Below are 26707 nucleotides of genomic sequence, written 5' to 3'. Positions count from 1 at the left end.
CTCCACTGCGCGTGTCGTGATCCCGCGGATGCGGAGTCTCGCACCAGCCGGGTCACCAACCTTCTGTCACAGCAGCAGAAAGGAGCGCGCTTTTTTACACCGTTCCACACAGCTGCTGGATTAGTGCTTCCCGCCTCTGGTATGTGACCGTTGCATAAATGCACCGCTTGAAAAACTGCTCTTAATGACATTTTTTTAGGAGTCGATCGATTCGATGTGTCCGAAACGTCGCCCGCCTCTTTCAGCCGCGGTCGTCCGACGGCGATGGTGATGCGTCGTTCTCTGGACCTGCCTGGTGTGTAAGAATGTGCTGTTTATTTTGCGGCGGTGCTGCTCATGTAACGGCATTATGTAATAATCTTTGGTCGTTCATCTTTTGCGTATGAATCACTACGAGGAGATAACAGTAAAACAGCTAAGCTTCATGGATTCGGTACGTTCATTCAACATATTACGTCTTATGTCTAAATAATATGTTGTAACATCATCGCATAAAAAACAGTGTCGAAGCGCATTTACGCCGATTTCGTTCTTTTGACAATTTCTTTGCGAAGCAGATGGGCTGCGGTTCCGACACGGTTCTTCTGCGTGGGAAGAGACGGATGCGACGGTGTCGCTCGCCCTCGCGCCATCGCGCGGCGCCGATCCGGCGCGGTGTCACCGCTCTCTGCGTAACGGACGAGCGCTGCGCAGCGCTGCGTGGGGCTTCAGCGCGTGGGGCTTCAGCCCAGTAGTGCGCGGCGAGGGGGACCTGGGGCTTCTCTCCCCGCTTCAGGGTAGTAGTGTCTCCCAAAGCGCGGTCTTTCGGAATCTGCCTGGGAATCTGTGCGCCACTCAATCATCAGGTCGATTCAAATTGCGCTTCAAATGTGCTTTTTACTTGTAGAATCAGAATAACAACATTATGGCTTCGCAACGAAGTGGAAACGCTGGTATGGTGGCAGCCTTTATCGGTTTTTGCTCAGGATCATGTAAAGACTGAGACTGGTGGGGCATCGTTCCCCATCATCAGTGGTAGATCATCCCCCCATTGAAAGGCCCAGAGTGGCTAAATGCTCAGTCACCTACCAGTTTCAGCAGCTCTTGGCACCAATGAGTAAGCTGGCATCTTGTGGGCAAGCAGCATCATTCCGTGTGTTTGCTGCTAAATCCCGCTGGAGACGAAGGGATGAACTCGTTTTTGGATGTCAGATAGAGAGGGTGCTTTAGTTTAGAAATACAGTTTTGACGTAAAGTAAGTCTCTAAGTTAATATTAAGTCTGAAGGATAAGTATGTGGTAAAATATAATGTCAAGATTCCTAGCAGGTATCGCAAAGTTGAAGCCCTCCAGATCATATCCATTTACCAGTGTACACAGCTTTAGGGTTAGTACCTCGCTCGAGGGTACTACAGCAATGAGGTAATAAACAGGGGAAAACAATTTTCCTATTAAACTGCTCAACATTTCAGTGAATTAAAAAACAGAAATAGAAAATAAATTATTCTACCTCCGTTTAGGAAGCTAGCGTTACTTATCTTGCTGCATGTGAGACATTGTTTTATGGATGAAAAATGGCAAGAGAATGAATGAATTAATGAAAACTTTATCTTCAAGGAAATTGCACAAGGCTACGGCAGCATACATACAACAATGCAGGGGCATAGGAAACAGAATGTAGTGAGACAGAAACTGGACAAGGACTAGAAAGACTGCAGTCACACCAGAAGTAAATAAATTAGTAACTACATTTACAAAAAAAACAGGGGAGTTAAGTAGTTCAGAGGAAGCTTGGTACCACTTGTTATGAGGTCACTACTTCAAAAGCTAGTGAACTCATTATTAGAGCCTAATGGCTACTGGAAGAAATTACCCCTGATTACACTCCTTAGCAGTGGGTTGGATGGGTCCTGCTCTCCGGTGGGTCTGGGGTTCAAATCCCGCTTGGGGTGCCTTGCGATGGACTGGCGTCCTGTCCTGGGTGTGTCCCCTCCCCCTCCAGCCTTATGCCCTGTGTTGCCGGGTTAGGCTCCGGTTCCTCGCGACCCTGTATGGGACAAGCGGTTCAGATAGTGTGTGTGTGTGTGTGTGTGTGTGCTTCTTCGAGCAGTGGAACTGGACCAGTCTATTGCTGAAGGTGCTTCTCTGTTTCACCAGGGGGACAAGCAGAGACAGAGGGTCCTTCTCCATAATGCCTAGGAGTTATTTAGACTTATTTAGAGTTCCTGTTTGTACTACTAGATGCAGAGAATCCAGCCTAACTCCCAAGACTCCCAAGATCTACAGCAGTGACCTGCGTGTTCCAAAAACCTGAGCCTCTTCAGAAAGTGAACATAACTCTGGCCTTTCTTGTACAGTGTCAGTGTTATAGATCCACTCCAGGCTCTTTTCCAGATGAACCCCCAGGTACTTGTATGTCCCTACCCTGTTCACCTTATCAATGGTCACTACACAAATGGACATCCTGAAGTACACCACCATTTCTTAGTCTTTCTGTTGTTGAGTTACAGTTGATTCAGTTCGTACCACTTGTATTGCTAGTCCTTCACCTAGCTTCTGTACTTAGTCCCTTGTTTTTCCCAGATACACCCAGAAATAGCTGTATTATCTGAAAAGGTCTGCAGATAATATCACTCGTTGTGCTGAGGTGTACGGTGTGAAGGGGAAGAGAGGCAAGACTGTCCTTTTAGGGTCCCCATTCTACTCATGGCCGTATTTGACACAGTTTTGCAGCCATAACAAACTGTGATCTGCCAGCCAGGTAATCCAAAATCTAGGACGTAGCAGATGTATCCACCTGGACTTACCAGTGTTTCTCCCGCAGCAGACCAGGTTGTGTGGTGTCGTACGTATAGTTCAAGATTAATTGTGCAGTTCAAATTAAAGAATGCAATCCTCACAGTGCTTTCTGTCCAAATGGGCTTTATTCAGCTGGTAGATGACAGCATATTCTAGTTCATTTTGGTCTTTATAGTTAGACTGGAGAGGGTCCAGTGCAGTCCTGACCAAAGGTTTAAATGTGTGCTACCAGCCTTTCCTGCTAGCCTACAGTCATTTAAATCTGACAGTCATGCTTTCTTGGAAATTGGTACCATGCAAGATGTTTTCCAGATCATTGCAACCCTTTCCAGGCTCAGACCGAATATATTCTGGAGGACTCCTTGTAGGTGCTCTGTAACCTCCTTCAGCATCCTCACAGTGTCAGAGTGCCTCCAGCTCTTTCCTCACCTGGCTTGTAGTGAAAGACAATCCACAGTAGCTTGAGTGGGGGGAGTGAAGGGGCGTGGTGGTCGCTGAGTGATGGGAACTAATAGCAATAAATCTGATCTCATTTGAATCGTTGCAGGGGTGTTAGGAGTTGGTGGTAGTTACATCTTAAAGTTTTGGTATGGCTAAGTATGCATTTCAATGAAAAGAAGAGAAAAGATGCAAGGGGGGGTATGAGGACAGCTAGCTATAGGGCTAATATACAGAGTTGTTGGGATGGGAGGAGGGCTACGGCAGCATGTATTGTCCTGAGGTGTAAGCTGGTGGGTTGTAACGGTCACAAGCTGAGAGCCCTTTTTCAAGCTGTTAAAGAATTATTTCAACACGTTGGCCGTGTCATTGTCACTCTTCACAGAGCAACCACTGGTCTGCTTGTAGACAGCATTGGTCATCAGGCCCTATGACCCCTGCTGCACTTCATTCTATCTTAACTTCTACTCCAAAGTCCTTCTGTAGGTGTCCTTAGCTTTCCAAATTCTGATCCTCATTCCACCTCGTATCTGTCACCTGCCCTGAGGGTTTACATCTTCTGATTCAGAAGAGCCTTCTGGTCACTTGTAAAGCCTGGCTTGGTTGGGGAATCAGCATACAGGTATGGTAGTTATGGTGGTGTCCACACAGAATTTGATGTATCCCATCACACAGTTATCCAATCTATCTGTGTCTTCCCAATGTCATTCAGAGAAAATATCCTAATCAGAGTTCTCAAAGAAGCCGCTTTGAGCCCCATTAGCCTCTGGTGACCATTCCTTTACTGTTCTGCTGCTAATCAGTTGTTATGCAGTGAGCTTGTATATGGGCACGAGATAGTCCAGCCTGTGGTTCAATCTGTCACGTGGGGGGATGCTGCGGACATTTATATTAACAGGCACCAGATGAAGATCCTTGTTCTCTCTTCTGCTGCATTTTATGAATTGACTGAATGCAGAGATGATGACAGAGTAACATGATTAAAGTCTCCTGTGATTACAGTAAAATTGTGGTGCTTCCTGTCTGAAGTCTTTCAGTCGTGTGGATGACATCATACACTCCTTCTGTGTTTGCAGAGGGTAGGAGATAAACAACAAATAGGATGGTGTAGAAAAAGTCACCATGGTAAATAAAAAGGCCGCATAAGGACAAGTCATACTAGGTATAACACCTTCATTATAAGGAAAATGAAATGGCCTGAGGGCTTCGTACTCGGGCTGCCAAGCTCTGCTGGTGTACTCTTGAAAAAAGCTACAGAAGGACACAGTTTATAATCTGCAAGACAGAAGAAAGTTCTATGCAACATAAAATTAGTAGTTTTGCTCAGAATTTGCCCTCATCATAAGACTGCAGCATTTCCTGCTCACATGCCCTTCACTGGGGACATTGTTTTGCTTACATTGTTGTGCTTGCCTCATTTAATCCATGTGATGTTTACCAACATGATTTAAGGTGCATTCAAGGCTCAAGGGGTTCCCATCTTCAAATCTGGCTGGAGGGCATAGGGCCTCTGTTTCTCCATTCAGCCCACAGGGAATTCCAGGTATTATGTATGAGGTAAACAATATAGATGCTGCAGGATAGGCTGTACTAGGAAATCTGCCAAGTTAATGGAAAAGCTGGGAGCAGGTTTTCAAGTCAATGGAGCGCTAGCACAATTCATTAGTCAATTCACATCAATGTAACATCTCTTACATTACTAATCTTATATTGTAAAGGTTGTGAGTGGATGGCAGCCCTGTTGCAGAGTAAATCAATCTGCCTAATTGCCCTCATACTCTCCAACCTTTGAAGGTTAGGAATGGCATCCTGGAACATTAAGGAGTCTCTCTGGGGAGTCCTTGAGTGGACACCAAGAACACACATACACACAACGTCTACAACTGCTTGTCTTGAGTGGGGAGCCGGAGCCTAACCCGGCAACACAGGACGCAATGCTGAAGGGGGAGGGGACGCACCCAGGCACCTCAAGCAGGATTTGAATCCCAGACCCACTAAAGAGCAGGCCCCAGCCAAACCTGCTGCCCCACCATGCCCCCCAATGCAGAGAACACAGAAATTAATTGTTTCTCTCTTCCTGCTTTCTGATTCAGAACCAAAAAAACTGAATGGGGATGGAAAAATTTTAACAGACAAAAACTGAGTAATGATAAATGGCCTGCTTTGCCAGACAAAAGGACACCAGCTCAAGGTTTCTGGCTTCAGTTAGTCTTTATTCTGGAACTCACAATCTGCTGGAGGTGTTGTTGAAATGGGGACTCATGAGAGTTGGTTGATACTACCAAACTTTAGGTCTGCGGTTCTTCTCCATGAGGCTGTAGGACCAGATACCCATTAGTAATCTGTTCATTGGTGTTTCTCATGATAGGTAGCCAACAGAGCGAGGGGAAGTTGCTGCAGAGGTGGAATTCCAATCTCAAGAGGTAGTACCAGAGCATCAGGACCACTCATTTTATTGCCAAGCATTCTTTCTTTATTGTACTGTGGCAGCATTCCCCCGGGGGATAATTTCCAGCTAATGTACAGTACAGGGTTGTCCACCCCATATACCTCCTGACAACCCCCAGGCCTCTCACCCAAGCAAGTAAGAACACTTCAAGACAGGCTGATCACAAAGACATTCTGTTCAGAAGACTGCTCCATCCACTGGACTGGATCAGGATTTTCTTTCCTCTTGAGGTCTTAGTGGGATGAGTAGTTTGGAGAAATTTGGGATGTCACTAGTAGAGATTTGGAAGCCCTTGTAAGGATCTCACTTGCTTCCTGGTTTTGAGTGGGGGCAGGCTAAAATGGTAGCTGTTTTGTTAAATAATCTTGTGTATAATTTGTTGGAACATAACAGGAGCCCACTGAAGTTTTACATTTACATTTACATTTATTCATTTAGCAGACACTTTTGTCCAAAGTGACGTACATCTCAGCAAAAGTTCAAATGGAAGGGTTACAGACTGGTGCAACCCAAGCAGAGTCGAGAAAGCTGAGCTCTCCTTAAATTTTTGGGACGGGGATCTACCATTAGCCTTTTGTTAGATCCAGTGTTGAGTATATGTGAGCCATGCGCAGGTGGTCAGGAGTTCATCCACCCAGGACGTTGGATATGCATCAAATTTGGTAACGGCATTAACTTTTCTGTAATCTACACACGATCGCATAAAGCCATCCATTTCAGCCATGAGTTATGATCAAGCTACTCCTTTCGCTTTTGACTCCTCTATCACATACCACTTTATCATTTTGTCTAGTTCTTCTTTCACAAGCTTCTGTGTATGGATGAGGAGATGGTAGAGGTAGCTTCATACACCTCTTCCCAGCTCGGGCTCTATGTGGTGCTCTCTTACGTGTGCAGCGCAAAGTCAAGAAGACATACCCAAATTTGCCGTGCAACTTCCATAGATCCTGCTGTTCAGCTGGGGACAACTCATTGTCAACAGGAACTGGGGAGAGTTTACATGGAGATGTTAGAATGTTGGTGCCTAATTTGGGATTGTTGGTTAACCAGAGTAACCGTGGAAGTGCCTCCTTCCTCCTGCCATTTTTTAGGAGATTTTGACATAGTTACCAGTAGTTACCTCTATTTGAGCAGACTGCTTTGTAGTCAGAAACCCCAACTCTCCATCTGACAATGAGGCCTTTGCCACTTTACCAGCAGTTTGGAATGGGATGTTGGTAGGACCTTGTCACCTGGCTCAAATTGTATTAACTGGACATTCTTGTAAGTTTAGTAGGGGTTTCTTTGAGGATCCCCACACGGAAAAGCTCGTGCAACAGCACGTCTACGATACATTTTACAGTATATCAGTGTATAAATGAAATGAAAGTCTTTTTCTTTAAGCAATTTTTTCTTTGTTTATATTGCGTTGGTTTTGGACTCTTGCAACACCATATTACGGGTATCTGACTGTTGATTAAAGAGCAGAACCATGGCACAGAACACATTAATACTTTATGTACATTTCCTCAGCACCTGCTCAAATGTGGTCTGATCTTCTAATACATAATAACTGACAAAGATAGTTTGGTTAAATCAATAGCACACACAAAATTGCTTGTCGTATCTTTATTGAAAATAATGTATAAATATTTGAAATATTTAAATATTCATGTAAACCTTTATATTCAGTAACAGTTAGAACCTTGGGGGGATGTGGTGGCGCAGTGGGTTGGACCAGGGCCTGCTCTCTGGTGGGTCTGGGGCTCAAGTCCCACTTGGGGTGCCTTGTGATGGACTGGCGTCCCATCCTGGGTGTGTCTCCTCCCCCTCCAGCCTTACGCCCTGTGTTGCTGGGTTAGGCTCTGGCTCCCCGTGACCCCGTATGGGACAAGCGGTTCAGACAGTGTGTGAGTTAGAACCTCTTCAAAATCAGCAATCTCAGCTAAAGGCTTCCTTTAGCTGCTGATTAGACCTGCGCTGTATTTTGATATGATTGTTGGTTTTGTTTTTCATCTTTTGTTGACTTATGAAAGGTATGCAAATATCTTTGGGCTCTTCAGTTTAACTTGCTGCTTTGTCTTGCAGAGAAGTTCAATAGAACACTATGGGTATCGTGCATAGTGAATGAATGTACAAAGTTGAACGTATGATTAGGTTTTCATTACCCAGGGAGCTGAACTGAAGTTCTGCTATATGCCATTCTCTGTCAGTGATAGATATTGCTTTTCTGTCATCTTTCTCAAATGTTTTGGTGTTTTGTTGGGAAAGATACCAGTAGCAGTAGTGCCTAAGTTGCCTGGTTATTCTTCCATCTGTAGTGAATCAGCTGTAATTTGAAATGAGATTGCTGGCAAAGTTTTAATTATTAAAGTAACCATTTAAGTAAATTGCAGAAAGTGTTATAACTGATGAAAAATTTACACAGTATTTTATAGGTCATTAAAGTGTTAGATATCCAGTTGCACCATACTAGAAATTTCTGCATAAGGCAGATTTCTTGGACAGATGTATAGCCATATCAAGAGTAAAACTGAAAGTCTGAGACTGCAGTAATTGCTCAGCATCTTCATCAATAGTCATGACAAATTAAATTCACTTTATACTGGAATGTAAAATCTGCAGAATTTAAAAACCGATGTGGTGCTCATGCAAAGTGGGATCTTCAGCAGTGCTCTTCAGTAGCACTGTACATGTTTGAAATGCAGTCTTAAATTAGACGCAACAGACAGTACAGGACCCAACACAAACACAACCGAACCACGTTCCATCCACCCTCAACTATGCAACTCCTTTCCACAGTTTCCCACCCCGAACAAACATCCCACAGACATCGGAATATTATGGAACCAGCAAAGTCACTAAAGTATACACCAAAATACAAATAGGAACTAATTTACAGTTCCCCCATAACACCATCACACTCAGTGTGCATGTTTTGTGTGTGGGTGTATATTTAATAGAATTCCCTGACAGTGGGACTCGAGAAAGCATAAAAATGACCATTGAAAGTAATGAAACTACATCTTTGATTTTTGAGGATTCACATTATAAATGGATTTTCAGGAATGTATTACTTTTATAATTCTGGGAAAATATTGCATTGTAATATTACTTGGTGATATTGTTTAATTGCATTGAATACTTGCATCAGTCATTTGGGCAGTCATTTTTGCTTTTTGCGTAATATTACATCTATCAGTCCTCGGGTTTCCTTTTAGTTGCACTGAATGACAAAATACACTTTCACTCCTATCTTCAAAGCGTGACCTGCTTTAGTCAGCCTTGTCAGTACTTGTGTGCTAAGATCCAGTGAAACATCTTTTTTTTTTTTTTTTGCTTTACTGCCACTAGTATTCTTCTCTCCTGTTCAGGAATGAGGAAGTCAAAGGTGCTGTCTGCTGGCTTTCTATACTTCTGACATATCGAGATTGCTTATGAAGCAGCATCACGTTCACCATGATGCGAAAGTCTGTTTCCCCTGATGTCGGTTGTGTTGCCATAGGTTAGTGTTCTGGGAAGTGACAATATTCCTAATGAAGAGCAACGTGATCTGGGTCAGGTTTGCCGACCTGTGTTACTGATAGGGAAGGGGAGAAGGGGATAGACGATCTTCTTACTGCAAATAACCCTCTGTAGTCATTCATTTGGTGGTTTTGTAGAAGCCTACCGATCGCCAGCATTAAAATGGATGGAGGAGGTAAAAAGGATGCATGTCGCCAGTAGTTGCAGGTTCTCACCAATACTTTTGAGACTGAATGATGACTCTTAAGTCTTCAGTGGCCAACAAAAATCAAAACACGTATAGAAGCAGACACGAACACAGTAGGCAAAAGCAGTGCTCAAGTAAAAGCGCTTGTCAAAAAATGTTCTTGAATACAAGTTTATTAAAATTGTAATTAAAAAACACATTATCACTGAACTCTTGGATTCTGAATTTTTGCAGTAGCTGATGCCAGCTCCATCCTTTTTTATTTCACTGTGTGACATAACATTTACTTTAAGGTCTGCTTGAAAAACTTCACGAACCCTGTGAGTGTTATATAGACGTACGGAGGTGGCTCACCATTATCATTCTGCAGTATTCTGTACGGTCCTGGGAATGAAGGTGGTCTCTTGGTTCAACAGGAATTCCATCTCTAGAAATGAGCAGCATTAGCTAGATGTAAGGGGACAGCCTCAGGTTATTAACTTGTATGACTAGGGTCAAATGCTGTCTCACTTCTCACTTAGGAAGAGAACTCATTAAATCCATCTTGAGGTGCTCGGCTGGAGTTTCAGTAGAGGAAAAGGAGACTAGCGGAATAGCAGTTTCACGAAATGACGTTTGGAAGTAGCCTTCTGACATATAATGGTGCTGAAAAGTTTATGAAACCTTCAAAATTTTCAGAAGTTCTGACTAAATCTGACCCCAAATGTGATCAGATCTTTTTGCAAGTCATAAAAATAGGCACAAAGAACCCTGTAAAACAAGTAACACACAAATTCTGATCACCAAATCCAGGACCACTAGACAGGAGTTGCGAACACTGTAAATTTTCAGAAGCACACAGAATGAAATCAGTCCGTTTGTATCTTTGAAAAATTTCTAACTCAAATCTAACCATAACCGTATTTTTGTTACCCGTGTAACAAGTATTAACAAGTGAAACGCAAAAAATGCTCATACAAATGGTCACGATATGGAGTGACGTTGTTCTGTTGATCCTTTTTTCTTTTTGCAAGGCTACAGAGCTTTAGCAATGCCATTCATTTCCATTGGCTGGGAAGTCATTATTCGAAAGAGCAATCTTCAACATGAATATTTTATGAGGTGGATGAGCCTGTTAGCCTAATCAAATGCCCATTGTTGTGAATATCAGATGATGGGAATTCCAGGCTGGGAGTTCCCAACAAATGTGCATAGATGCATGCCAACCTCACGCACACCATAGAGCATTGTGCAGCACACACGTCGCACAACTTTTGCACTCTGCAAAGACACATTGGTTTGATCGCCATTCAGTCTGTGTGGAGTTTACGTGTTCTCCCTGCACATGTTGCATGTTCTCTCAAGCATAAACGATGACACTGCTGACTGTGGTCTAATAGAACATGTGAAGAAATTTGCAACACAAATGAAAGGACCTAAGCCTGCTAAGAAAATAAAACCTGCTCTGTCATTTTTTCATACAGTGCATCTGTGTTGTGAGACCAGTCCGGTCTGTTGTTCACATGCACCCCCAGGTACTTAAAGGAGCAAACAACATCAGCGTCTGCACCCTCAATGGTAACCAGGCTCGAGGACTCTTTAACATTGTGAAAAATCAACCACCACCGCCTTTGTCTTTTTGATGCCGGAGTGGAGATGGTTTGCCTGACTCCGTAAAACAAAGTCCTCACTTACACACCTGTACTCCATTTCATCGCGTTTTCCTACACACCCCATTACTGCAGAGTCATCAGAGGATTTTTGTGTTTCACATAGGGTGAGGGGAAATGGAAACAGTACAGGATGAGTCTGTTTTCTAGATTTCTTTACACCACTAAGAGCTTGAAAAAGTGTTTAAATTAGTTCAGTCAGACAGACTCAGGTGCTTCACACACTGACTGAGAAAAAGAAAATTGAGGAGTGTAGTTAAATGGCTCTGATGTACAGTACGGTCAGTGGTTTTTGGTTGCAGTGTCTGTTCCTCTGCAGTCACAATGTCTACTCCTTCCCCTGTTGTTCCTCACAGTGCATGAAGAGGTGTGCTCCAACGCAGACACACTCACCCCTCAGTTCACACCACTACGTCCAGAAAAATGTCTGGATCCTACGATGAATCGGCTGGCCTTGATGAGGCCACGGACAGCTTCTGGGAGGTAAAGCTTCAGGGAATGAACGCTGGGTTGGTCCAGTGCACTAAGCAGGTTCTCTCGAGCTGTTTATTATGAGCTCACAGAAGGGGAGGTGGGGGTTTACGGAGCATGTTTGTGCCTGTTTCTGTGGCTTATTCATACATCTCTCGCAGGAGCTGAGTCTTTAACCCAGTGCCAGGCATAAGTGCACCTCTGTCAGAAAAATTGGTGTTCAACAGCACAAAGACAATTCTATGTTTCAAAGCTGACATGGATTGAAATATTGGACATCGCTGCCTCCACAGTTCTCTCACTTGCTCAATATCCTTAACCACTTGTCCAAATCACAGTCGCAAAGCAAACCCTGACTCAAAACCTTAGAGCATTAGGCTCGAAGGCATAAAGGGAAGCACAGAAAGGCAGTCAGTATACTCATCAATGAGAAAATGAAAGAAAAGGCATTTCGTTGTGAACCCTACTGGTATTGCTGGTCACCCCAAATAGTCTATAGCAAGCACTGAGCGAATCTTAAGTGATCTATAAGCCAAATGGGATCAACGTACAGCACAAACAACATAAAACATAAAACACCCATTCAGCTCCAAACTTCCTCTGCTTAACAGTTTCACTTGTAGAAGATAAAAAAGCATAACAGTTCATGTTCCATTGGTTGCTGCTCACAGTGCTGTATTTTTCCTTTCTCCACCTTTTTCCTCTCTGTTTTTGTGGCTTTTTTGACATTCAGTTCGATCAGATTTTTCATCAGTTTTAACAGTGTCTGAATGGAGTGGGAGCCACAAAGTGACACCGGTATTATTTTTATGTCATGTCTCTAGTGTAGAAAATAGTGAGATGTGGAAGATAGTGAAATCATAGGTGTGATAAAGCAATTGCCCCTTCACAGTCAATAACCGATTAGCTGCAATCACTGCAATTCAGTGCTCACTGTAAGCTGTTGAACTGCCTCTCATGTCTTGCTTTCAGCCACATTTACACATTTTTCGAGCATGAACAGCTCGAAAATGAACAGCACTTGCCACAATATTTCAGTCAAACTCACCTGAGAGTTTTGAAAAGGCTATTCCATAACTTTAGTTTTTCTTTAATGCCAGCCAATCTGTTGTTGACTTGCTTATGTGTTTGGGATCATTCTTTTCATGCATGATCCAGCTATACTTCAGCTTCGGCTCATGGACTGATGGCCTGAAATTTTCCTTTAGAATTTTCTGATGCAAACATGATACAAGCCCAGGACCTGTGGCAGCAAAACATCTCCAGACCATCACACTGCCACACTGTTTGACTGTTGGTAGAAGGTTCTTACTCTCACATCCTCTATTTGGGTTTTGTCAGACATAACAGGGTCCATGTTCAAGTCCTGTTTTTGATTAATCAATCCACAGAATATTCTTCCGCCAGTATTGAGAGACACCCAGGTGCTTTTTGGCAGACTGTAGACAGTACTAGAATGGTAATTGAGAGAATCTGTACTCTTTATAGTAGGCTGGTGAGGTTTTGACTGAGTAAACTGACAATTGCCAGTCTTCACTAAGCTGCTAGCCTAAGCAAAGGACTTGCTGGTTTTCACTCTGTGAAAGTGACACAAACATACACATCCAGATGCACATTTGTTGAGCTTAAACTCTTTGCGTAGCCGGCTCTATATTTGCAGTCATTTAACGGAGTGAGAAACAGCCCCTCTCAGATTTGTACAGCCCTAACTGAATTTCAGTTGCTCAGTTACTGATCACATGGTGACTTTATACTATCAGAATTGTGTATTTTCAGGACATGTTCCCAATCAGATGGTAAATTAAAGCTAGAGACCAACATTGGCATGGAGAGAACAGAAAGGTAGTGCTGAAAAAGCCAGGGTGCAGATGCCAGATACATTAAAGATAAAGATGGACAACACACACCAAGTGTGCACTGTAAAATATTAAGACAACTTGCATTTACTGTGCTATATGTGCTGTCCAAGAATGTAGTTGTTGTGAGTGCCACTCGAGTCAAACCTGACCCATAGCAACCATCCGCGTGGTTCACAAGGCAAGAGAGGAACAGAAGTGGGTTCCCAGGTCCCTCTTCGGCATGTTTGGGGAGGCACACAGAGGGGAGAAGCATGGAACTGCCGCACACCCCAAGCAGAGGTCAAACCCCGGACCCGCCAAACAGCGAGGCACCGGTCAAACCCGCTGCGCCATCGCACCCCCGAGAATACAGTAGCCCATGCAAAATAATTTGATGAATGTTTTATGCTGATTGCCATCTCTTCAATATGCTATTTTATTGTTTTGTGAAAAAAGTCATTATGATATTGATGAGACAAAACCAAATGAGACTTTATTGTATTCAAGAAGCTGACTCACACACACACACACACACACATTCTGAAACTGCTTATCTTGAGTGGGGTCGCAGTGAACCAGAGCCCAGCCCAGCAACACAGGGCGCAAGGCTGGAGGGGGAGGGGACACACCCAGTACAGGACGCCAGTCCATCACAAGGCACCCCAAGCAGGACTCGACCCCCAGACCCACCAGAGAGCGGGACCCGGTCAAACCCCCTGCGCCACCCAGAAGCTGACTCTACATCCTTAATTAGATTAATTAATGTTAAGGGGGCCGTTACTTTTTCACACTTGTTTCATTAGGCTCCACTAGGAAATACAACATAAAAACTCTACTGATACCATTTTTTCTCGCTCTGGCTACATTAATATACTACTAGAACTGACAAAAAAATCTGATGAAATTTACTGCCAAAAGCTGCATAAAAATGGATACAGGGCATGTAATTTTTCACAGAACTGCATATGGGCAACAGAAATCATTGTGGTGCAGCCATGTGCCTTCTTCTCGGACTCTCCTACCAAATTTCTTATTAGGTTCCCTCTCCGTGCTTGAACATATTATAACAATGCTAACACACTTCATACTGGCAAACGCAACATGTACAAGATGAGAAATATAATGTAAACAAAGAAAAAACTAATTATTACTAGCTCATACAAGTGTTACAGCCCTTTATTAACTAAAAAAAAGAACAATACTGCAGTAAATCAGTACCTGAGAACACACCATAATGAACCCTATTTGCTTGTACATGAATTGTGTTTCCCTAATCCTGTCTATGACACATTTGTTGACCAGCTATGGTTTAAGTTAATTTGCTCCAGGATTTTCGATTTACAGATACTTCCTAAAATTGTTCTGAACAAAGAGGTAGACTCAAGTAACCTCTCTGTTGCTTTTGATCTTGCCAGGTGGGAAACTACAAACGCACCGTAAAACGGATTGATGATGGCTACCGCCTCTGCAATGACTTAATGAATTGTCTGCAGGAGCGCGCTAAGATTGAGAAGGCTTACAGTCAGCAGTTGACCGATTGGTCCAAGAGGTGGAAGCAGTTGATTGAGAAAGGTGGGAGGTGGCAATCTTAATTGTATTACTAACAAAGGGTGAATGTGCGAATTTGTATTTTTTCATGTTTTCCATATTTTTCCCTGCAGTTTTCACTGGAAACTTTAGATATTAATGCTAAGAGTATAAAGATGCATATATTCTTTAAATGTCTCTTTTTAAGTATGAGGTAAACATTTTTCTGTTCCATTTTTGGATGGTAATCACACAGTTGAAATGTTATACATTATAATGTGATACAGATCTGTTTTGGAAGTGGGAAAACTATTACATATTCTAGAGCAACAAAGTATTTTTAAATAATAATAACAATAATAATAATAACAATAATATTATTATAACAGACACAGAACTGCAAGTGGAACTGGCATCCTATCCAGGGTCTACCTTGTCTCACATCCTGTTATTTTGAGATAGGTTCCTGACCATGGTGACCCTGAGTTGGACAAGTAGTTATTGATAAATGATTAATTTATTTTTCTAACATTTATTATAACCTTATCTGAGGTTTGTACAAACCCAAGCCTGTAAATCAATGTGAGAAAATGTATATAATGTACTTTTTATTGATGTGACATAGTGATAAACGTGACTTTGGACTCAAGCAAATACATATTAAGATACAAACATGCTCTTGGTCCCAGTGTGTTCATAAGTTGAGGTGCCAGTGTTCACAGTGACACACTGAATGTATAGAACTTCAGCTATGGTCATGCCGGTGGAGCGAAAGGAGCGACGGACTCAAGTGCATTGCTCTGGATCCTTTTAATAATCCAAGGGGTCAGACAAAAAGTATTCAAGGACAGGCAAAGGTTGATCGATGAACAAACAGTATCCGAAGGAAAAGACAAAAGCCGTAGTCAATAAAGTGGAGATCAAGAACCGGGGAAGCAATCATGCAAGGGACAGGAAGCACACTGGGACAAAGCGCTGTGGTGTCTCACTAGGAGGTTCCACATGGAATGGCTTCTGGGGTGCCCTTTTATACTGGGTTCCCTCAGTTGGCAGCAGGTGTTGCTGAGGGATGGACGGATGAGGGCATGACATCTATGACGTATGATATATATCATCCTTGGGGTTCTCAATGGGGTTGAGAAAGGCTAAAGGAATTAGGAAGCTATTACTGCTATATTTCTGATGGTACCTTCAGTTTATTCAGTCTGTCTTTCTACCTGTCTCTGTTGGCTAGTTTAAGATGCTTTCTCTGTTAGTCTGCCTGTCTGTCTAAATGCTGACCTCTTGCTGGGGCTTTGTCTTCTGCAGGACCTCAATACGGCACAGTGGAACGTGCCTGGATAGCAGTGTCGGTAGAGGCAGACAAGGTAAGTGAACTGCACCAAGAGGTGAAGAATGCCCTGCTCAATGAAGACTTTGAGAAAGTCAAAAACTGGCAGAAGGACTCCTACCACAAGCAGATGATGGGAGGCTTCAAAGAGACCAAAGAAGCAGAAGAGGGCTTCAAAAAAGCCCAGAAACCATGGGCCAAGAAACTGAAAGAGGTAAGGAAGAGAAGGATTGGACTGCATGTCACTCATATACATCTGTTATACAGTAGATGTCCAGCATTTCACAAAACCACAAGCTCCGTAAATGGAACCTAGGTAAATGAAAATGTCATATTTTCTACCACTGACGATCTAAAGTGTAGAGTCTATGATATCAAGAGTCAGTGATGAGAATGCTTCAGTACAGAGCTGAGCTTTAATCGTGGGACTATTGGAATAGGGCCTGTATTGGTTTGCTCAAGTGTTGTGCAGATAAACCTTGCACACAGTGAGCATAGTGAGGTCTCTGGAGAATTTCCTTTATCTAATAATGTGGTGTAGTAAAGAACAAGCAACCAAATCAATGGTTAGGTGAGAAGACCTGTGGACTGTACAATACAATCACCTTCAGCTTTATAGTTGTAAATCTGTGAATCACCTGTCAGTGAAATCTTTAGGCAAGTACTCCACTCACTCAGTTAAGGTAGCTGATTGTGGAATATGAAGAACGTGAGTGATAGTAACATGGTGCCAAAGAGTGGCACTGTGCTGCATGTTGCTCCTTGCAGACTTGTGTGTGTTTCTGTATATATTGTTTTGACGTTGTATGTAATGTTTCAGCATTATAGTAACAGTATTGCCTGTTTATTGAGGTTGTATTTGCTATCTGTGTATTTATTGCCTACCTTGTATTTATAACTTTTATAGTCTGCGGGAGATATGCAAGCAAGAATTTAAGTGTGCAATATATATGACAATAAACTTGAGTTTAATATACTGGGAAGGGTTTCGCTATTATTTATGCATTAGCAAGTTGTCTTGTGAATCTTTCTTTATGGGAACAAAGGGACATTCTGTACATAATTGCTCTTATTAAGTGTGAAGCTTGCAGTCATAACTGGTAGCTTTGAAATATAAAGACAGTTTTTTATGCATATTAGCACATTTGTGAAATATATTTCAGTGTGACATATTGAAAGTGCTAAAAGATGAATGTGTCGATGCTCAGCCAAAATCCTAGACAAGGAAACTCCCTAGACTGGGAAAAAGATACTTTTTATGAGCTTACAGGATTATATTTTACCAGCTGCCTCTGTGAGAAAATGCACAGTCAACAGCCACGCTCCAACAGCAGTCGTCTTCTTGCAGATGGAGACGGCCAAGAAGGCATATCACATGGCCTGCAAGGAGGAGAAGCTGGCTGCCACACGGGAGGCCAACAGCAAGGCCGAGACCTCAGTCACTCCCGACCAGCAGAAGAAGCTTCACGAGAAGGTGGACAAGTGCAAGCAGGATGTGCAAAAGGTAAGGCATTGGGGATGGGGTAGATGCTTAACTCATTGCAGTCATAGCGCCTTAGTACTCTTGTGTCTTCTGGAAAATTTCTTCCACAATATGAATTAATATTAGCCACAAAAAAGCAGAGGTTCACTTATTGTAGTTGATCATTAATATTCTCAGTGTCATACCATTAATTTTATATTAATTGTGTTTTCTTCGGTAATCAACTTTCTAAAATTGTTTTTGTTAAGGAGCAGATCTAGTGTTTATGTGACCACCCAGTAGATGTTGGTTAAGTGCAGTGAAACAAAACAGGAGAATATAAGTATGGAAGCACCTTAATTCAGCTCACCTCCCAGTGTTTACTGCTTCTGTCTGGTATTCGTGAGAGTCCGTGATGAATAACAAGATGATGAATATTGTACATGTTTATGGCATGAAAAGGTCAAGAATTGGCATCGAATAGGAGTCTTTATTGGTCCTTTCTTTTGACAAAGAAAAATTAAAGAACGTTTTATGTCCAAGCACAAAAAACTAAAAAAGAGCTCAGTTCCAAACAGGTCTTAAGTCTCTGACCTCCTGAGTCTAGATCACGTCTGAGTTGTCGCATCTCACTATAGGGTGGGGCTGTTGTCCTCTTTGCTGTGGCTTTGCTGTGGCTGACATGTCTTCGTGTCCGTTGATCCGTTTTATCCTACCAGCTAGAGGTGTGTAACATCAGGACACTTCCCGGTGTTGGAATATCCCTCACCATGGAGCTGTCCAGAGTACTAATGTTCTCACCAACTGTATCACAGTATTTTTATTTTCAGATTTTCAGTCATCTTGCATTAGTTTAAATGTAATGTAGCTCAAAGTCAGCACAAATATTCAGATAAAATCCTTACAAAGAATATTATAGGGTTACAAAAGACCTTAACATAACCTAAGCTGTAAAGAATTTGAGGGGTATAAGTATTATCAAGCTTTGGCTGATTGAGAATCAGAGGTTAAAGTGACCGGTGGAGCGAAAACCAGCATCCACCTGGATCGCAACTGTTTTGTTTCCTCTGTTTCTGCACGAAGCAATGAGGCAGCAAGAGGGGCTGGAGATCACAAATGATGTAGGGATTTGCTATTTGCAGGCCAAGGAGAAGTACGAGAAAGCACTGGAGGAGCTGAACAAGTGCACACCCCAGTACATGGAAAACATGGAGCAGGTATTTGAACAGTGCCAGCAGTTTGAGGAAAAGAGGCTCACCTTCCTCAGGGAGGTTCTGCTGGACATCAAGAGACACCTCAACCTTACAGAGGACCAAAAGTGAGCATCCTCTCCTCTCCTTTTCGCGTCTGTCTTCACTACAAAACGTCCAGATTTGTACATTTAATGTACTGATGTACGTTAAAGCAGCGAGGACACAAACTCAGCAGTATTTCAAATATTAAACTCTCCAACACACCTGTAACATGTTTTACATGACACATCAAAATACCTAAAAATTACAGCTGTCTCTTACCTCTCCGTTGACAGAATAAAAACATATTACTAAATGAAATTAGATATTTTATGTACCTTTTATTAACATGGGTAAACCACTCAGAATGTCAATGCCAAGGTGCAAAAATGTTGCAAGTCTGGACTCAGTTCTTTGACTGGAGGGCTTGGGTGGTCCTCTCCAGATTTTTCACATATCTGTCTCTTTACTCTCCACAGCTATGCAACTGTGTACCGAGAATTAGAGCGTACCATCAACTCAGCCAGCGCGCAGGAGGACTTAAAGTGGTTCAACAACAACCACGGTCCTGGCATGCACATGAACTGGCCTCAGTTTGAGGTAACTGCACTACAGACTTCATTTTTCCATTAATAATACTCTGTAAAGTTTAGTTTTTTTTTTTTTACATTTTAAGGATTTGTTTTGACATATTTCATGATTCTTTACACCACTTTATTTAGTTATTTTGTCTTTAAAATGTGAAGCACAGTGGTTAACAGTAATCCTCTTTTCTGGAACTTTTCTCAGTTGTATTCTAATTTCTTGTTTAATATCTTTCTTCTTACATGTGGGATTATGGAGCTATTACCTAAATGTACTAAATTTCAAAAGTGACAAAAATTACCAAATGGCAAAACAGTTACGGAAACATATATGTTACATACAATAATATTTTATTATCTAGCTTTCTTTTTGTAATCTACTATTTTTTGCAGGAGTACAATCCGGATGCCACCCATAATGTTGCCAAGAGGGAGAAACCGAAAAAGGGCAATGAAGGTGCCCCCAACACCCCAGGGTCAGAGCATGTGGTAGCACATGCAGGTGATCGGGGCAGGTAAGGAGGAGAGGAAAGGGCCCTTTCTCTGTTACATATGTGAAGCCGGTTGTTGACTCACAACATTCTATGCACTCAACATCAATATGCTGTACTTATACAGTATTTCATGTCGTTTTCTACTTGATGCTCCCAGGCAGCCGTGTTAAGGGTGCATAATAAAATAAATTGAATGAAACTGCTTCATATCAGAACATTAAGTAGTGTTGAATGTAAATTGTTACATTCTTATGCTTTTACAATCTTGTCAAGCTATGAAATCACATAATTCATGAACTCACACATCATCTGAAACCGCTTGTCCCATACGGGGTCGCGGGGAGCCGGAGCCTAACCCGGCAACACAGTGCAAAGGGCTGGAGGGGGAGGGGACACACCCAGGACGGGACACCAGTCCATCACAAGGCACCCCAAGCGGGACTCGAACCCCAGACCCACCAGAGAGCAGGACTGTGGTCCAACCTACTGCGCCACCGCACCCCCTAATAAATAAATAAATAAATAAATAAATAAAGCCGCTTAATATGCTTTTAGTCTTGCAGTGAATTTTTTAATTCATTATAGCTTTATTTGAGGATTTTAGGGAGCATAACCCATGAATAAATTGAAGGAAGTCTGCATTATTAAGCTTTTTGTATTGTGGTGGTCTCATTTATGAACATATTGAGTTAAAAACAGACTTCTACTCCCAGTTGTGTTCGTCAGTTGGGGAACCAGTGTGCCATATTGTTTTTCCCTTATTTTAGAGAAGGTCAGATCAAATCGCACCAGGCACAGCTGTGAACATAGATGTTTTTCCTTTATGAGGGTAAATTGGTGAGAACTGTGCTGCTACATTTTTCAGTTCTGTTTTTCCAGCATCCAGAGTGTCAGGAATATCCCGAGCTCATGATTCCTTTATCCTTTCTACCTCTCACCTTCGGTCCAAAGTGTGAGCAGCTATGACAAGAACCAGGCTTATTCCGCTGAATGGTCAGACGACGAGCAACCTGCCTCTCACTCAGGCAATGAGACCAACGGAGGCAACAACCCTTTTGACGAGGAGTCAGGCTCAGGCGGGGCCAAGGGGGTGCGTGTCCGGGCGCTCTATGACTATGATGGCCAGGAGCAGGACGAGCTGAGCTTCAAAGCCGGTGGGTCCCCTGCATGACTAGAACAAGACATAACCACATGTGTTTCTGCTGTCAGTGCAGAGCTGAGAAGACCTGAAAAAAGAAAAATGCTTCTATATATACATTTACCATATTTCTTGCACTGTGTTCCTTGTCTTTTTTTTTCACTGAAACAGCTATGTCAGTCCAGGCATCCTCTTGTGTACTTTCACACGCAAGGAAACAATAATCAGCTTGGAGTGTGTCCCCGAGCTTCTTTATTCTGCTGTGTTCCTTAGGCCTTAAGAGCTGAATTTTGTCTGTTTGAACACATTATTAGATATAACTTGTGCTTTTGATAGGGAATTGTCTCTCCCATATCTGATTCTGAGCATCTGTATTGTGATAAGAAAATTAACTAAGAAAAGCTGGTTGTTGAACTGCAGGTAAAGAAGTACAGTGTGTATTGTCTGATCTAAACGAGAAGCCGAACTAACGAAAAATTGAAACGATACGGAACCATATTTAGCATGAGCTTTTTTTTTTGGAAATAGATTGTTAAATAGGCTCAGAAATTAAATAAAATGCTATAAAAACCTTCATTTATATATTTTCGACCCTAAGTGGATAATAATTGTTATTATTATAATTGTATAATTATTACACTGTTGCAATTCAGTCTCGACTCATGAAGGTAAAACAGAAAACTCACGAAACGAGTGTTTGTGTAGAATAAGATGTGTACCGGGGAGTGAAGAGCACTGCTTGATGCTTACAGTCACTTCTAAATTGGATGGATTTTCAGTCAAAGCAATTTTCAAATTGTATGGCATAAAAAAGACAAAAAAAATACCTGCCACCAGATAACATGGAAAGCGGAATAATCAAAGTACTGTATGTTCCTTTTGAGATCACCTGCTAATAAAGTGTGTGCAAGTCATGTAGCGTGGACAAAAATGGAGGCCGTCTCCTTTCTTTCTCCCCACAGGGGATGAACTGACCAAGCTGGAGGATGAAGATGAGCAGGGCTGGTGCAAAGGTCGCCTAGACAGCGGTCAGCTAGGCCTGTACCCAGCCAATTACGTTGAACCCATCTAGTCAACTGCGATGATGAGGACGTCCCGTTGGCAGCAACTAAGACTGTGGCGTCCAGTCATACAGTTCTGCGCATAGCCAGAAGCTCAACAGCAACATTTCCCTTGCCACACAAATGTGCCGAGCAGTCTTAAATTCAAAAAGACAGTATATATAATTAATATATTTATGAAATTTCTGAGAAAGTGGGTTGAAAAAAACAAAGCATTAACAGTATATATTTACATATATATCTCTCAACATGCCACCATCAAAGCAAGGGTAGGAAGATGTTTAGCAGTTTTGTGTAATTGTGTTAAGTATGAATTTTTGTGCAGCTGACATTACTTTTACGTAGCGGTATGTTCTCCTATAGCAACGAGTATTACGTAGTCCTTGAAGCTAGCATAGCTAGACCGAGCTATGCAATGTGCACTATGTATATTTGATGACATTTTGGTGTAGCAGTCTGGATGCTATACGTGTACAGTCCTCAGTTCTGCAAAGGTAATTTAGTGTAGCGTTTAAAAAAAAAAGGAAGAAAAACGCTATGCGATGTAATCTCTCGTTTTTGTTTGTTTTTTCTGTGATTTGTTTACATTCCTGACACGGAGGGGGCGCTGTAACGCACTCCGCCTCTTTGTCTTCGGTACCACTGTATGCAGCAGTATGAGCTTTGCTGTTTGTTTTCTGTGCGTTTTGATGACATGGAGTTTTTAGTGATCCTCGAGGGATGCAGAGCTTAACTTCCAGGAGTCAGTGTAGGATATTCAGGCTACTTTTTTTGGAGCCTGAGCCTGTGTCCCCTGATAGCCTCCGTGAAATTCTGTTCAATTGTTCAGAAATAAAATGGAATTCCCGTCTTTCAGCTACAAATACCACATCTGTATTGTAGTGCATGGGCTTGCATTTGGGAAAGCATATTGAGATCTGGTCTTTAGTTTAAAAAAAATGGAATGCCTTTTAGTGATGTGTATATTCATGCCATTCTGAAATAACTCTGAGTGGGACTGCCGTGTGTCACCGCATTTCATCCATGAGGTAATCATTGAAACTCAGGTAAACACCCATCACTCATCACTGCATCTAGTAGACATTCTCTGCCAGCGTAGTTCCCAATATCCCTTCACAAAGTCATACTTCTTTCATGGGCTGCTAGTGATGGCCATCACTGGTCAGTAAACTAGTCAAGATATACAGTTTTGTGCAAAAGTTTGGGCTCCCGTGGTCAAATGATGTGATTTTCTAGGTATAAACTCTACAGGGAACAAACAGGACATACGGTATTTCTGCAAATTCTAATGCGTAACTACTCTTTATTTGCTGAATTTAATTGATTGCAAAAAATAAAAACATAAAACGCGTCATGCACAAAAGTTTGGGTACCCTCACAGTCGGTACTCGGTAACACCCCCTTTAGCAGAAATCACGGCCTTACATGTTTTCTGTTCTGCCTTCGGAGTTTGTTTCCCTCTCTTCCTTGCAGAAAACTTCTAATTCAGAAATATTCGCAGGTTGTAGTGCATGCAGTGCATGTCTGAGATCCATGCACAGATTTCCAGTAAACTGCCTTTTCAAAACCTTAATCTTTAGTTTCTAGAAGTATTAAAACTCGTAGGCTTCCACGGTTGGTGTCAACTGACTGGGAGTTTTGTACTTCTGGATTAAACCGCGTCGTGTGGGACATTGGTTCCAACGTTTCGCTTCTCTTGTTGGAAGCATCGTCAGGGAGCTGCGACATCTTGTGAAGGTTGGTTTCTAGAAGCAGTTCATGGTTGATTTTGAGGTATGTTTTGGATCACTGTCTTGTCATGTCCAACCTCTTTTCAGCTTCAGTTTCTTCACTGATTGTGGGACATTAGCTTCCAGGATTTGTTCATACTTATTACAATCCATTTTTCCCTCTACCTGCACAATATCTCCTGGTCCACTGGCTGCCACACAACACTAAAGCATAATAGATTCACTCCAATTCTTAACAGGTTCTTTTCTACAGAAGTACCTTTGGTGATTGTAGCCAAAGAGTTCAGTTTTTATTTCATCAGACCACGGCACTTTGATGCCTCTGCTGTATCTAAGTGTACCATAACATATTTCAGATGTTGACGTTTTTTAATGAGATCGCAGGTAAGGTTTCCTTCTGATGACTCTTCCATGGAGATCATGTTTGTGTGGATGGTGTTCCAGTACTTCTGCGCAGCTTAACCTTCCTGCAGGTCCTTTGCAGTGACATGGGGATTTTGCTTTGCATACCTCACCACTCTGAGCAGTTCCGTCTGAGATTTTCCTTGGTCTTCCAGATCTTGTCTTAACATATACAGTTTTTCTTAACTTCCATTTCTTCACGACATTTTGGATAGTAGAACTTGTATGCAGGAAGCATTTGCATATCTTTTCACATCCTTCCCCTGCTTTGTAAGAGTCATCCATATATCCATCTTCATTAATCACTTCTCCTGGTCTGTTTCACGGGGGTCCGGAACCTATCCTGAAATCACTGGTGTCAAGGCTGTGCGGGAGACACCCTGGACAGAACACCAGTCCATCACGGTAGCCACACACACTCACTGAACCATTCACACACCACAAGCAATTCAGTGTCACCGATACACTTGGACTGCACGGGAAGAACGTGCAGACTCCTCACAAACTTAGCCAGATTCCACCCTACGCCCAAACAGGATCCTTGCAGATGCTGTGGCCGTTGAGTGTAAGAGCTTCACCCCAGGAGATTCCAAGGGTTAGAGAATTTATAGGCTCTAAAATTGTCTTCGCCTGACTTGGATTAAGACCTAAAAAGGCTTTAAAAATGTGAATAAACATGTTATCTTTGTTTGCTCTCTACACAGGTTGTTTTAACTTCTCTTCAAAACTCTCAGCAGCTTCTCAGCAAAGCATGTAATCTGACCACGAGTACCCAAACTTTTGCACTTTGGGGAGGCGGGCACCACGTGGAACACTACTGCAGCCGGTCACTCATGTGCAGGTGTTTTTCTCTCCCCCACCTGCATGCATTCAATTCAAGGGCGATGCAGCACTTGGCTGTATCAGTCAAAGGAGAGAGAGTCTCAGGAAGGATCCTTGCATCAGCAGTGAAAACTGAGCCAAAGAAAGACTAGAAAAAGATGCTTCTCGGCACCCATCTTCAAAAGCAGCACCTCACTCGTTCACTTAGGTCATGTTCAGCCGTTCACGAGTCTAATCTGCTTGCTAGTTTCTGTTGTGCCTAAATCGTCTTGGTACCCATATACTCCTGCATAAGGTTTTTTTGGGGGGAGTGATGTTGTGTCTTTAGACAGGAACATCCTTTAATTATTGGATGTTGACGTATGTCGAACGGCCGAGTTTCTCCACCACATGCTAAACCCTCTGCATTTCTCATACACTTGCCTCATCTGTGTCTTTACGCTCCTGATATCTATTATTTTTATTGGACTGCACATTTTTTCCTATTTCCAGTCAAAATCTCTCTTCACATAAGTAGTTTAATGCATAGAAAGAGCAGTCCAGTGCATTGGATTTGCAACAATCACACTCATCCTCTATCTGCCAACATTATCCCAGTTTTTTTTCCTATCTCTATACAACCAACCGACATCAACAACCACTTGTCCTGAATGGGGTCGCAGTGAACCAGAGCCTAACCTGGCAACACAGGGCACAAGGCTGGAGGGGGAGGGGACACATCCAAGACGGGGCACCAGTCCATCACAAGGCACCCCAAGCGGGACTCGAACCCCAGACCCACCACACAGCGGACACCAGCCAAACCTGCTGCACCACTGCACCCCCCCTTCAACTCTATACAATTTATGATAAATCTGAAATTAATTTCTTGCAAGTCTTGGCATATTTCATCTCTGTTGTATGCCCTGATATGTCTTCAGTAAAAGCACTTGCTCTTATCCATCTTAAAATATCAAGGGTGTTCTGTTAACACATTTATAAATAATTGGTAAAAGTACCAAAAGAGTGAGAAAACAGACTTGTGCTGAAACATTAATCATGCTTGCATCACAAGATTTATTAGTACAGAAAACTTCACCAGCTCTGAGGATGTTCATCTTTTAATGCAGCCTGTAAAATAATTAAGCTTTGTAATAATCATAACTCTCTCAGCAGTCATGCACTCACTGAATTAAATGCTCATCACATTCCCTTTCCTGTATACATACACAAACACAGACCATGCTCTCTCTCTCTCTCTCTCTCACTCACACACACACACACACACACACACACACACACACACACAGAGTATCCATATTGTACTTATTGTATTTCAACTAATCTGTTGAGTTATATGAAGCGTGCGGTGAATTCACGCTTTCTGACTGTGATGATGTAATTTAAAGAATATATTCTACAGTAACTGTACAACTATGTGGAGTTGACAATGAAACTTTACCAGTGAACACTACTGTGAACAGTAAAGAAAGGTGTACCTGTGTATGGTTTATTTATTTTTGTGCATAAAGCGGGTTTGAAAAATGGGTAATAGAAAATCTCCTTCAGCGGGGTAGATGTCAAATGTACATGGACTGTATACATTAATACTGAGATTTTATCTCCTGGCTGG

At 42.3% G+C, this 26707-nt stretch overlaps 1 protein-coding gene across 3 annotated transcripts; it reads left to right on the top strand.

Annotated features, from left to right (window-relative positions):
- The first annotated feature begins 8 nt into the window (after positions 1–8).
- LOC108927830 (protein kinase C and casein kinase substrate in neurons protein 1-like) lies at positions 9–23807 on the top strand. 3 transcript variants are annotated; one of them, XM_018741404.2, is made up of 10 exons: positions 9–139; positions 11361–11487; positions 14729–14885; positions 16149–16384; positions 17519–17674; positions 18775–18950; positions 19344–19464; positions 19842–19963; positions 20894–21096; positions 22043–23807. In XM_018741404.2, exons 2-10 carry the CDS (start codon positions 11428–11430, stop codon positions 22150–22152), a joined length of 1341 nt encoding a protein of 446 aa, XP_018596920.1. In that variant the 5' UTR covers positions 9–139; positions 11361–11427; the 3' UTR covers positions 22153–23807. The 3 variants fall into 3 exon arrangements, with proteins under 3 accessions (XP_018596920.1, XP_018596921.1, XP_018596922.1); XM_018741405.2 differs by lacking the exon at positions 9–139 and adding an exon at positions 153–433; XM_018741406.2 differs by lacking the exon at positions 9–139 and adding an exon at positions 2102–2384.
- The last annotated feature ends 2900 nt before the right edge of the window (positions 23808–26707 follow it).

The sequence above is a fragment of the Scleropages formosus genome, chromosome 16 (genome assembly GCF_900964775.1).
Source record: "Scleropages formosus chromosome 16, fSclFor1.1, whole genome shotgun sequence".
NCBI lineage: Eukaryota > Metazoa > Chordata > Actinopteri > Osteoglossiformes > Osteoglossidae > Scleropages > Scleropages formosus.
The sequence above is the reverse complement of the archived record's forward strand: the minus strand, read 5'-3'. Positions and strand labels throughout refer to the sequence as shown.

Bases quoted from the DNA above. Each gene is read 5' to 3' on its own strand.
- LOC108927830 (XM_018741404.2), top strand. From the start codon at position 11,428: ATGTCTGGATCCTACGATGAATCGGCTGGCCTTGATGAGGCCACGGAC. The intron at 11,488-14,728 runs GTAAAGCTTCAG...TGATCTTGCCAG, and splicing joins CCACGGACAGCTTCTGGGAG to GTGGGAAACTACAAACGCAC. The intron at 21,097-22,042 runs GTGGGTCCCCTG...TTCTCCCCACAG, and splicing joins CGAGCTGAGCTTCAAAGCCG to GGGATGAACTGACCAAGCTG.